Source organism: Lissotriton helveticus, chromosome 4_1 (genome assembly GCF_964261635.1).
Source record: "Lissotriton helveticus chromosome 4_1, aLisHel1.1, whole genome shotgun sequence".
NCBI lineage: Eukaryota > Metazoa > Chordata > Amphibia > Caudata > Salamandridae > Lissotriton > Lissotriton helveticus.
Window position 1 is genome coordinate 464,257,168 of NC_136063.1, and position 13,674 is coordinate 464,270,841.

The following is a 13,674-nucleotide window of genomic DNA, read 5'->3' on the forward strand; positions in this document are numbered from 1 at the left end:
TATTTGTTGGCCGCAAAGCAGCTAGGGGTGTTGGTATAGTGGGGGTATTTGGTCCCTTTGCAGTTTTATCAGAATTGGGCATTTTTACCTCTTTGGTCACTTTCTCTCTCTCCTTGATAATCGGTGGGGGGTTTGCCAAGTCCTTGCTAATTGGAATATTTAGGGTGGGGCATCCTATGAGAGTATCCAATTGAGCTCCCAATTTCTTTACTCTCTCCACTATTGGGATAAGTAATGCTTTCATTAAGTGCTCCATCGCATCGACAAAGTCTTTTATGGAGGGAGGAACCTGAGAGGTTAGTGTGTTTCTAAGGACATTGGGTATCCCTTCAGCTATTTGATGTAATTCTTTCATTAGTGAGTCCTTGTGGGGCATTAATTTGTGAATAGTAGTGTCTGCCTGGCCCAAACTTTTTTTCCTGCGCTTTTTCGGGGGTGATCTAATGATTACCTTTTTCTTTTTCATAGAATTAGGGCCTCTCAACGATTTGGGGGCCTTGTGCTTAATGGTGAATAGATCACATTGTCTTCGCTGTCCCGCCTCCGAGGATATAGATACCTCCATAATGTATGAGTTTTCGTAATCAGGAATCTTAGGAGGTTTAGGAGTGACAAGATCAATATCAATAATTGAATTACTACTAGGAAGGGGTTGCTCAAGTTGGTTACTGGTAAAGTTTTCATGGTTAGGAGACGAGCTGGACTGGAAAATTAAAGGGATGTTATCCGTATTGAATAACTCAGCGTCAGTATTTTCCAGAATTGGGTAGGCCAGCTGTACGTCAGGAAGAACTTTAATACCAGGGTCCAGAACTGTGTTTTTAAGTTGCTCAATTGATAGACGTCTAGCGGCACGGCGCTCAGCCAGGGCCAGCTCTCTGTCGACCTCAGCATTGGCTTTTATAAAATATTTATCCAGTGGACCCAAAATGGAAGAACCTAGCCTAGATGGTAAAGCGTCATCAGTGGGCATAGACATACCTGGCGTGTGTTCCTGAGAACGTGATGTATTGGAGTAAGTCCCAATAGTGGAATAATACACGGCAGGGGAGTGGCCAAGCCGAGCCATATCTGGCCTTGGAGGGCCGTAGAGGGCCCGCCCTTTGCCCGGGCTTCGCCCCGGGCTCCGACCCGCGCGCGTCCCGCGGTGCGCGTTAATGGACTAACTTAAATTGCAATTGGAAGAGAGGAGGCGTGGCACTGGGAGGGGGCGCGGCTCACACGGGAAGAGGACCCAGCTGTTGATGTTGAATGCTGGTCCTCGCAGTCCCGGGGCCGCGCCTCTCGCCTCCTCTGCGGCCACGAAGCTGGTCCCCTCCTCACGCGGGAGTCAAAAGGCGGCAAAGAGTCTTTTCAGCTACTCCTGTAGCGAAGGGCTGGAGACACAATGATAAGAAACCTCTGAGCAAGCGGCTCCCGCGTAGCGGGGGCCGCGAGAGGTAAAGAGCGTTTTCCTGGAGGCGTGGCACTGGGAGGGAGCGCGGCTCACACGGGAAGAGGACCCAGCTGTTGATGTTGAATGCTGGTCCTCGCAGTCCCGGGGCCGCGCCTCTCGCCTCCTCTGCGGCCACGAAGCTGGTCCCCTCCTCACGCGGGAGTCAAAAGGCAGCAAAGAGTCTTTTCAGCTACTCCTGTAGCGAAGGGCTGGAGACACAATGATAAGAAACCTCTGAGCGAGCGGCGCCTGCGTAGCGGGGGCCGCGAGAGGTAAAGAGCGTTTTCCTGGAGGCGTGGCACTGGGAGGGGGCGCGGCTCACACGGGAAGAGGACCCAGCTGTTGATGTTGAATGCTGGTCCTCGCAGACCCGGGGCCGCGCCTCTCGCCTCCTCTGCGGCCACGAAGCTGGTCCCCTCCTCACGCGGGAGTCAAAAGGCGGCAAAGAGTCTTTTCAGCTACTCCTGTAGCGAAGGGCTGGAGACACAATGATAAGAAACCTCACCCATTCACTCCTCACAATACAAAAAACCAGCTCCGCAGTAATCCTGGCGTCAAAGCACACCGGGGAGGCACTCGGCCTCATACAGTGGGGCCCAATGATGAAGCATGTCACCAACCAGATTCATAGTTTAATCCAATCCATGGGTACAGATCATAAGGGTTTCTCCAACATTACAAATAACCAACAGACTTTGCCTGCTCCAAGAGCGAGTGTTCACCCTGTCTCTGGCAGCAGGATTTGCCCTTTCCCCTGCATCCTCTCTTTGTCTTCCTCTCCGATCTTCTCTTTGGTTCGAATTGCTTTCCTTGTTTCCTATATGGATTCTCTGTACCTCGCGTAAAAAATTGTTCCCTGAAGGGGTACTGACTGCTGAATCTGCATTAGAATCTTCAGCAACCACAGAGACATTGCTAGATGAAGCGCTACTTATGCTAATTAGAGAGGTTTTACTACCACTGTGCTGTAAATCTTGTCTGACTAAGCTATCAAATATTTTAGCAAACGTAAATACTCTGCCATTACGATAATCATTCTCATCTTGTTTTAGCTTACGAGCCTGTGTAATCTTTCTAACTGAAATCACCAAATGGTGGGACGGGGCAACCTTAAAAGAATACATGAGGTAAGAAAGAATACCTAGAGGTCTCCGTTCCAATATATTTCCCACCTATAATGATCTGGAGGAGGATCTACTCCTCATTTGGGAGAAAGAACTTACAGGGAACTCTATGAGACTGATGAACATACTTATTGAAAATTCAGACAGAAAGGTTACACAGGCTGCTGAGCAAGTAGATATGGTTGAAAAGGAAATAGAGGATCTAAAACTCACAGAAGCCACGAAGAAAAATTATGCAATCTTAGAGGGTATCTTAACAAAATATGAAGATGAAATCAAGGATAAAAAGGCTCGTAAGCTAAAACGAGATGAGAATGATTATCATAATGGAAGTGTATTTACGTTTGCTAAAAAATTTGATAGCTTAGTCAGACAAGATTTACAGCACAGTGGTAGTAAAACCTCTCTAATTAGCATAAGTAGCGCTTTATCTAGAAATGTCTCTGTGGTTGTTGAAGATTCTAATGCAGATTCAGCAGTCAGCACCCCTTCAGGGAACAATTTTTTACGCGAGGTACAGAGAATCCGTATAGGAAACAAGGAAAGCAATTCAAACCAAAGAGAAGATCAGAGAGGAAGACAAAGAGAGGAAGCAGGGGAAAGGGCAAATCCCGCTGCCAGAGACAGGGTGAACACTCGCTCTTGGAGCAGGTAAAGTCTGTTGGTTATTTGTAATGTTGGAGAAACCCTTATGATCTGTACCCATGGATTGGATTAAACTATGAAATTGGATTGTAATAAATAAAGAAGATATGGATTCCACAATATTTGGAAAAGATTGTTATTGATTTGGACATTTGTTACTTATTAGTGTTGCTCAGGTTGAGAATTTGCATTTGTAATTTAAGATAGAATTCTTTCTGTCTATTATTACAACCTATGGTAGAGGTTGTATCTCTTCCTTAGAGCATAAACTAGTTGAAGATATACAAAAAGTAAATAATTTTATACTATTCTGCGCATTTGTTCCCTACTGCCAATCTGTTGTGGAGTGTTTTGTTTTGATTAGGGATTGCAGCCAATAGTATTTACCTGATTGTATAATATATGCTAAAATGTGTTCTTGGAGTGAGAGAAGTAAAGTGGCTGAGGATATGTTTAAAAACTTAAGTGCAGGAATATCAGTTAGCAAGGCAGGCACTCAGGGTACATCAAAAACTAATGAGGGTCTCAAGATGAAATTTTTGAAGTTGGAACATCTTAAAAAAGTGAAATCACCAAATGGTGGGATGGGGCAACCTTAAAAAAATACATGAGGTTAGAAAGAATACCTAGAGGTCTCCGTTCCAATCCATTTCCCACCTATGATGATCTGGAGGAGGATATACTCCTCATTTGGGAGAAAGTACTTACAGGGAACTCTATGAGACTGATGAACATACTTATTGAAAATTCAGACAGAAAGGTTACACAGGCTGCTGAGCAGGCAGATATGGTTGAAAAGGAAATAGAGGATCTAAAACTCACAGAAGCAACGAAGAAAAATAATGCAATCTTAGAGGGTACCTTAACAAAATATGAAGATAAAATCAAGGATAAAAAGGCTTGTAAGCTATAACGAGATGAGAATGATTACCGTAATGGAAAAGTATTTACGTTTGCTAAAAAATTTGATAGCTTAGACAAGATTTACAGCACAGTGGTAGTAAAACCTCTCTAATTAGCATAAGTAGCGCTTCATCTAGCAATGTCTCTGTGGTTGCTGAAGATTCTAATGCAGATTCAGCAGTCAGTCCCCCCTCAGGGAACAATTTTTTACGCGAGGTACAGAGAATGCGTATAGGAAACAAGGAAAGCAATTCGAACCAAAGAGAAGATCAGAGAGGAAGACAAAGAGAGGATGCAGGGGAAAGGGCAAATCCCACTGCCAGAGACAGGGTGAACACTCACTCTTGGAGCAGGCAAAGTCTGTTGGTTATTTGTAATGTTGGAGAAACCCTTATGATCTGTACCCATGGATTGGATTAAACTATGAAATTGGATTGGAATAAATAAAGAAGAAATGGATTCCACAATATGTGGAAAAGATTGTTTTTGATTTGGACATTTGTTACTTATTAGTGTTGCTCAGGTTGAGAATTTGCATTTGTAATTTAAGATAGAATTCTTTCTGTCTATTATTACAACCTATGGTAGGGGTTGATTCTCTTCCTTAGAGCATAAACTAGTTGAAGATATACAAAAAGTAAATAATTTTATACTATTCTGTGCATTTGTTCCCTACTGCCAATCTGTTGTGGAATGTCACCAACCAGGTTGGTGAGTGAGGTCCTTCTATACAAATCTAATAAGATGTATATATCTTTTTCCATGCTCCCCCTTTTTTTTGCTGTTGCAGTAGTTACACTCTTTATACTTACTAGTGGGGGATCAAGAGTATTTTCTCTACGTTATCCCTCTCTTTCATTTTGATAATTAGTAACTTACAATCTTAAACAGGTGTCTATAGCTTCCCCAAGGGATAAGAGATACCGTTGAGGTTCTATCAATTTGCTAGTTTTATCTTCATACATCAGTTTTTGCTCATTTGTACACCAAAACCTATATGTCTCTTGGATAAGAGACTGTTCTCTTTTCCTCTTCATCTTCATTCCATGTCCAATCTCAAGAACAGGAAGTTAAGTGGGATGTGAGGGTTGCAGCAGTTAAGATAACAAACTGTGTTTTCTTTTTCTTTCCTTCTCATTTCGATCTTCTCCTTCTCTTTCTTTCTACTGTCTTCCCTAATTCCACCCAATACATATTCTCTACAGGTCCTACTTCACTCTGCCTTGAATGGGATTCTTGCGCTTTCTGGCCACCCCTTCAGTAATTCAGACTCTTCACTACTGATTACCGACACTTATTTGTATAAGCAACTACACTATCATAAAATCAACCCTAACACAGAGTCAGATGAATGCTACATTTAATAAAGGGTATCTACCACCCAGTGACCATGAGAAAATGTTGGAATTCTTTTATAAATGAAACAGTGACCTAATATTCCTCAAAGGAACTAAGTTTAACCTACAAGAAGCCTGAACCATAACCCATCATTGGGTTAATGATAAAACGTACTCGCTCAGTTTAAAAAAGAAAAGGGCTTATTACCATTTTAGTGAGGAAAGCCAATATATCCATATTAGATACAAAATCTCACAACAATGGCAGATGGATGTTATGTAAGCTCTCAAAGTATGCCAAATAATTATATACTATCAATATTTATGCCCTGAATGCTGATGACTTACATTTTCATCCCAACACTGTAGTTCTTGTCAGTTATTCTAGGTGGCAACTAGAATCTGCCTCTAGAAATTACCATAGACAGATTACCAAACTGTAAATTTTAACATCTTAAAAACACACTCCGCAATCGATGCTCTAAATATGACTTAAAAGGTGCATGGAGAATTCAACATCACGATGAATGGTATTTCACTTTCTTCCCTTCCCCAATAGCTCCATATGAAAATCCTATCTCAGGTAACCGTCTTCACTCATTAGATAGCTCAAACAGTGAACCCACAGTCATCGCTGACCATTCAGCCATCACTCTATACCTCTAGAAAAGAAATTAATTGTTGGGGAATGAATCAGGAAATTTGGAAGCACACTTTGTATCTCAGTTTTTTACTCATTAAGGCTTGATTGAACCTGATCTGTCCTAAACCACCACCGGTAAAGCACGTTAGCATCTTACAATTGGCCTGCACAATCATTTAGTTTTTCATTTCTTTCTCCATTGATACTTCATTGACAACCTGATCATTGGCTTGAAGCTTAATCTGCATCTTTCTTTCAGATTCTGCTGAGATGCTAGTGCTGGGTCGCTCCACAAATCTATTCACTTCTCTAAAAATAAAGACTGACAAAAGAGAAATCCAGGCACTGGCTGCAACTTGTAATCCATTGTACTCGAGGGGCGTGGCCAGGCGCCCGAGGAGGATGGTCGCAATTCCGTAGGGCTCCCGGCACCGGAGCGGAGAAGACCTGTCCCACAGCATTTAGTTACGAAGCAGTTTGTGGGTAAACAACGCCGGATTGATGCTGCTTCTGGGCTAAAGACGTCCCCATGTATTTAAAGCGGAAACAAGCATTTTTTTTTACTTAATGGCACTCCTGAGCATTTTCTCGGCGCCGCGGCCGCCATTTTGAATTTACGAACGCGAGTGTTGCATGCCTTTCTGCTTCACTCGCTAAAAGTAGTATACTTTTATTATGCCCCACAACATAGCTTCTAACTTTGGACTTTATTTACTTTTTTTCAATAATTTTTCTGCAACAATTCTTTTTAATGCTCTGCCAGCCCACAGCTGCTGAAGGATGTGTGCATTGGAAGCCATTTTTAATATTTTTTCTCTCACATCGAGGTCATCACACATTTTCCAGCCTCCAGATGAACTATCTTCACTTTTATTCATGTATTTAACTGGAAACTGATCATTTTTCATCAAATTATTTGGTTCAGCTTGATTGTCTTTGTGCAGCAGTTTTGAGAGAGGACGCAGGCAGTCTGAGGCAACACAATTTGAGCGCTCATGAGTTTTGCAGAGTCCTGCTTCGCAGATAGCTAACATCAGATAACCTACATAATATATCATTTTATCTGATTGCATATCTTTTATTATACGATTAGTGTGTCCTAAGCTGAGGTTCCCCTCTTTCTACGCCTGCAAGTTTTACATTACATTAGATTAATTCTTCTGGCTCTAACTCCAGACTTTGCTTCTGGGCTTTTTTCTCAGTACATGGGCAGAACGAAAGGCTCTCTGCATAGTGTAACTACACCAAAGTGCTCTTCTATTAAAACCTCTACACTCTTCTCACAGTTATCTAAGCTGGAGGATTCACAGTTGTCAGAGCTGGATAACGCAAACCTAGCACTGGATTCTACACCTATGGCATCAGGCAAGTCAAATGTTAAAAGATTAAAAAAAGACCCTCCTTCACCCCCTAAACCTGCATCCCCAGTAATCCATTGTACTCAATGCAGAGTCCTCTCTTTAGCCATTAAAACATACTTGGCCAGCTAAAACTCTGTTCGTGACTAAAATTAGTTTTGCATGAACCGTCCCTAAAGAACTAGTTCAGATGAAAGAATTCTGGCATGAATCCATAATTAATATCCAAATTGTTACTCTTGATACAAAGCCAATGCAATCAATTTACACTGCTGCTAAAAATCCGCAAGATTTGTACATAGATTCTGCCACCTACTTTTGTACACCTGTCAGCTACTATCTAGTCTAAAATAAATGCCGCTGACAACTTTAAATTCATTTTACTGTCAGCAAATGAATTCAAAAGCCTTTGCAATTTCATAAAGTAACATTTTTGGAATCATCATTCTCTTTCAGTGGTCCAGCTAACATCCATACCTGATGTCATTTTTCTACTATGTCTGCTACTCCTAAAGGCATTCTTGTTTCAGGGGGTACTCTCAGCGTGCCTGAAGATTGGGCAGTTCTCGTATTCTTAAAAAAAAATAACTTATATAAACTTAGATAATGCTTGCCTTCTTCCCAATAACCGTGACCAGGAAAGCTTCTTATAGAATGTGCAGCTCTTCAACTCCAAGATTATCTGTCCTCTCGTTATCTTCTTAGCTCATATCAATCTGCTTTCTGCCCTTGGCACAGCATTGAAACAGCCACTGTGCACGTGCTGATGATATTGTCATGCGCTGGATGAGGCCCATTGGGCCTGTTTGCTGGACCAATGGAAGCTGCTATACATCTTCAGCAAGGCATTCCACATGGACACCACTCGTCTGCTTATTTGTGTTTCCTTCTGTGGGTACCCTTTGGGGGGTGAGTGTAGTAAATGGTTCATGAAGGTAGTAGGTTTCAGTAGAGGATTTATTAGTAGAGAAGACAGCTTGACAACTACAGAAGGAAACAACGGTTTCACATCTCATCTCCAGGCATACTTCACCCAATCTCCCGTTAAACCCATCTAACATTCTACATGACATAATCCTATTCTATGATGACATAAGATAGAATACCACACACCTCCCCCCCTTAAAAAATCCAAAATAAAAAATAAAAAAAATAGAAGAGAAATAAATTAAAAACAAATAAAATCATTGAATTTAACAGGAACATGCTTGACACGAACACTTCTCCTAGGAGAAACTACATCTTGGTTACAATTAGAAGAACAATCAGTTACAATTTCATTGGCATTTTCATTCACAACCAACTCGGTGGTAGTAAAATTTCTAATTTCATTACGAGAATTCAAATTATCATAAACTTCATGGGTCCCAGGAAATGCCTCTAATTCATCAACATGTTTTCCAAAATCATTGACTCTGTGAAATCGGTTTGAAGGGTCCTTAATTTGTTCCATACCTTTATAAGGTGCATCTTACAATGATGCATACATATATTTCAAGATTTTATGTAGCACTCCTTGACTCTTTCATTTACTTCAGAGAGCTGAATGATGCATTTTCATTACTCTTACCTGTTACAACATGGCGGCCCATCCCAAACACGGCGTAAACAATGGAAGGAATTAGCGACCCGTACAGTCCAAATACTGGGTGAACTGAGGACATACCAGCGAACATCAGTCCTGCAAACAAAACAATTATTATAATTACCTCACTGTTTGAGACACACTACCTGATGTTGTATTAATTATTTGCTGACTAGCATTAAACCTGTTTTGCAGCAAGATTAAGCGTATCAAGCACATGAAGTCCTCTGCTTGAGAACAGTGATGCTTTGTCAGTTGACAGGAGCCGACAGGTGGGTGTATGCCAGTGACAGTGGTCAGCCAAAGTGTTACCAAGACATTTTTCCAAAAGGCGCCTTTGTACTGCTGCATTTTACAACTGAGAAACTGAGAGGGAGCAATCAAAGAAAATACAGTATGCCTGTGGTCACGACTACAGACAGATGAGTTTAAAGCCCTGGCTCTAAGCCGCTATGATTCAATATGAATGGAAGTCTTTATAGTGGAATGGAAACGAGTCTTAACCATAACTACAGAGTTGCTATATCTGACTGGGCTTGTGTATGTATGTATGTATGTATGTATCTATCTATCTATCTATCTATCTATCTATCTATCTATCTATCTATCTATCTATCTCTCTATCTATCTATCTATCTATCTATATATTTGATAGAGAGAGAGAGAGAGAGAGAGAGAGGGAGAGAGAGAGAGAGAGAAGGGGGAGAGATAGAATGCACAATTTGTAGACCACATACATATATTCCCATATAAACCACATTTAAAGCAACATTGTGGATAGGGTGACCAACTGGAATTAGTGCAAATTCATGACAGTGAGTGTAAAAATTCAGGACAAAGGGTCAAAATTCAGGACTGGAATTCAAAATTCAGGATAAAACTTAGGGACAAAAGGTAAGTTTTACAGACGCGTCAGAGGAGGTCGCGCAATAGTATATAAGTAAGTAAATAGACAACCACTTAAGTACAAGTCAAAATAAGTTTATATTAGGTTGAGAAAATTGTACACTTCACAGTTTTTCAGTATGCGTGCAGATTTGAGAAACTGTGCAGGTCTTTTTGTGGTATTTCATATGATAACAATCTATTTTTTTTGTCAAATCTGTTTATTAGTGGTTTTTGGAAACAAAACAGAAAAGGATATCACAATACATTGGACATTTTAACAATATCAGCACAGTAGGTGGGTAGGTCTGACGCAATTTGAGAGGCCTTGCACCTTGTAAGTATGGGGTACGAGGCTGTGTGGGAAATAAGAAGGAGGAATACCCACCCAACACTGGCTAAACACATGTTGTCCGGGCAACTGCCCTGAAGTGGGTCCATGACTGTCCACACGCTAAGCCTGCGTGCATTAGCATAGTTGAGGATTGATCCTACCAGCACCAGGTTTGTGCACAAAATTGACTTTTATACAACAGTTGGAACCAAACAATAAAAGAAAAGCAGAAAGAAACTATTGCAGCTAAAGAAATAAAACTGTTACCCAATGGTCCCTTTCCTCCCCCCCCCCCCGCGGGCAACACCCCCCCCCACCACGCCCGCGCTCATTCTCTAGTCACAGCTAAGCCCCATACCTGGAGCCCATGTGTCTCTAGTAGTCATTGACAGTATCCAATTGAATGATTAAACTGGAGATCATCCCACGGCACACCCCAACCCTAAAGGGCGCCACTCACACTTCCACAGCTCCTGGGCCCCCAGCCCGCCCTTCCTGCTGCAAGGCGCTAAGCATGCATTCCCAGCGCTCCGCCATTGGTTCCCTCCGGAGTCCCACCGTTTCCTCCCTATGTATGGCCGTCCACTCCGCCCGGGCCCACGCCTGAAGGGAGGAGGTCCACGCCCGTACACTTGGTGGGTCGCTCGCCTTTCAGCGCCTCGTAAGGAGGCGCGTAGCCACCACCATCCCCAGGTCTAAGAAGCGGGATGACGCCTTGTCTTTAGGCAGTCTCTTAAATTGATGCAATATGTATTCCGGCCACTCAAGGGTATAGTACGTCCAGTGCATCTGCGGAGCAGCTCTCCTATTGCACTCCAGTAGGAGCCCAACCTGGGACAGCTCCATAAGAGGTGGAGGATCCCCGCATCCAGTTCCCCACACCTGGGGCAGGACACATCCGCACAATAGAAACATCTATCTATAAGCGCAGGCGTGAGGTAGCCTGTGAACAACAAAAAGAGGTATCTTGCGGAAGCGCAGATTTCTGGGGATGCGCACCGGACTTTTGAGTATTCTTTCCCATTCCTTGTCAGACAATTGCCTGCCCATGTCATGCTCCCATTTATCCCTGAGAGGGGTCAAGCTAGACCCTTTGTGTATCTTTAACGACCCCGCAAACCAACATACCAGATGGCTACCCCTCCCCATGATGTGCAGGTATTGCATGGTTAAATGTTGTTCAGGCTCCGATGTCATGTCTCCCCACTTGGCTGTCATTTTTGCCACTATAGATCGGTGCAGCAGGAACCCCCCAGGGGGAAGCCCGTCTTCTGAAACCAGTGTCTCATACGACACCAACGCACCGTCCAGAAAGAGGTCCTCTAGCGGCTGTATGTCCGCCTCTTTCCAGTGATCCAGCATGGGCAGCGTAAGGACTCCTTTGCCTCCCAGAAAAATCTCGAAAGGCACCGCAGGCGCGTATGGAAGTACCCTTTGGGTAAGAAAGAGGGCTCTGCGGAAGCACTTATATGCTACTGCCACCAGTAGCGGAGTGGGTCTCACAGGTGCCGCCAGCGGGTGGAAAAGCCTAGTAACTCGCTCCAATGAGTACGGTAGCTCCGCTGTGGCGGTATCTTCTCTACCTCTGTCTGCCAGCCAGCGGGCGATCCATTGAAGCTGCGTGGCTAAGTAATAATGTTCGAAACAGGGAGCGGCCAGCCCGCCACTGTCCGTTGGCAGGTACAATTTCGCGAGCGCCAACCGGTGCCGGGACGTGCCCCAAATTAAGTCCCGTAGCGTCGCATTGAGCGACGAAAAGAAGGAGAGTGGCACATAGAGAGGCAGATTGACAAAGTAATACAGGAGTCTGGGAAGCATAATCATTTTGGCGAGGTACACCCTACCCGTTGTGTTCAGCGGAAGGGAGGCCCAAAAACGTATGTGGGATCTAAGCGCTGCCACCGCTTTACCCAGGTTGCCTTCGAATAAGTTAGCTGGCTGCCTATAGACCTGGATCCCTAGATACCTGAAGGTGTCGGCCTTCCATTGGACCCTCGTGCCACCAAGACAGTACCCCGGGTCTTCTATCTCCGCATTGAAGGCATAAAGACATGACTTGCCCGCGTTTACTTTGAGCCCTGAGACAACCGCGAACTGCTCCAGCAATTGGGCCAGCCTCTCCGGTATGTGCGCCACATCTTTTACGAACACAAGCAGGTCGCCCGCATAAAGCGAGACCTGGTGAGTCGCATCCCCAAGGGGAATCCCCGCTCCCAGTGTCTGCCGCAGTATCGCCGCCAACGGTTCCACCGCTAGCGCGAACAGTAACGGGTTCAGGGGGCATCCCTGACGGGTGCCCAGGCCCACTGCCACTGACTCAGAAATGTATGGGCCCAGCCGCACCCAAACCACAGGGTTCGTATAGAGGAGCTGAACCGCCTGCAGGAAACCCTCGCCTAGGTCATAGCACGAGAGGACCTCAGCTAGGTACCTCCACTCCAGGCATTCAAAGGCCTTTTCCAAATCGATTATCAGGCACCCCGCCCTAGGCCATTCCCTTGTTGCCTCAGTCGCAACCCTAAAGAACCTCCTGAGGTTCAGGGATGTAGATCTCGCCGGCACAAACCCGTTCTGATCGGGGTGCACTAGGTGAGGGACCACTGCCGCGAGCCGCTCTGCAAGGATTTTCGTGAAGATTCTATAGTCCGCATTGAGCATTGCCAGCGGCCTGTATGAACCTAAAGCAGTGTGATCCCGTTCCGGTTTGGGTAAGGAGACTAGAAACGCTTCCCGCATGGACGGGGGGAACGATCCTTCGTCTATGGCAGTGTTAAACAGCTGAAGGAGTAGGGGCGCCAAAATGTCCCTGTTCGCCTTGTAATATTTCACAGGCAGGCCATCCGGCCCAGGGGTTTTCCCAGCCGCCATGTCCCCAATTGCATCTCCCACTTCCTCCAGGGTGAGTGGAGCGTTAAGCGTACCCCTGTGATCTTCAGATGCCACAAGTAGGGCAAGAGCGTCCAGGAACACTTCCAGCACATGCCGGGGGCCAGTGCCTCGAGACATGTATAGTTGCTTATAATGGTCAGTCAGAGCACGGTGGATTTCTCGCTGGGTGTATACCATCTCCCCCTCCGCAGTGCGCAGCGCTCCTATGGTGGTTCTACGCCCTTCGCTCTGCACCAACCAGGCCAGCAGCCGGCCAGCTCTGTCCGCCCTGGCGTGTGTCCTGGCCGTGTGTGCCGCGTAGTTATGGCAGCGCAACTGCTCCATAAGCGTTGCGTGTTTAGTGCGTAGATCGCTGAGCACGCACGAGTGCTCACCCGTCCCCTCACCCTCCCTTTTGTATTGGAGGAGCTCTAACTCCAGTCTTGTCAGGGAAGCCGAAAACTTTTTGCGTATGTTCCATGTGGCCCCCATGCAATGCTCGCGGATTGCTGCTTTATGTGCCTCCCACTCCACCAGCGCGCTGCTCGCCGTCCCTT

At 44.8% G+C, this 13,674-nt stretch overlaps 1 protein-coding gene across 2 annotated transcripts in view; it reads right to left on the minus strand.

Moving 5' to 3' along the window:
- The window catches only part of SLC26A7 (solute carrier family 26 member 7), a 699,592-nt gene that overhangs the window by 414,456 nt on the left and 271,462 nt on the right, over positions 1 to 13,674 (minus strand). For both annotated transcript variants that reach the window (XM_078687052.1, XM_078687051.1), the window contains exon 2: positions 9,016 to 9,126. In XM_078687052.1, the coding sequence (XP_078543178.1) occupies positions 9,016 to 9,126 (111 nt within the window). The remainder of the gene's footprint in view (positions 1 to 9,015; positions 9,127 to 13,674) is intronic.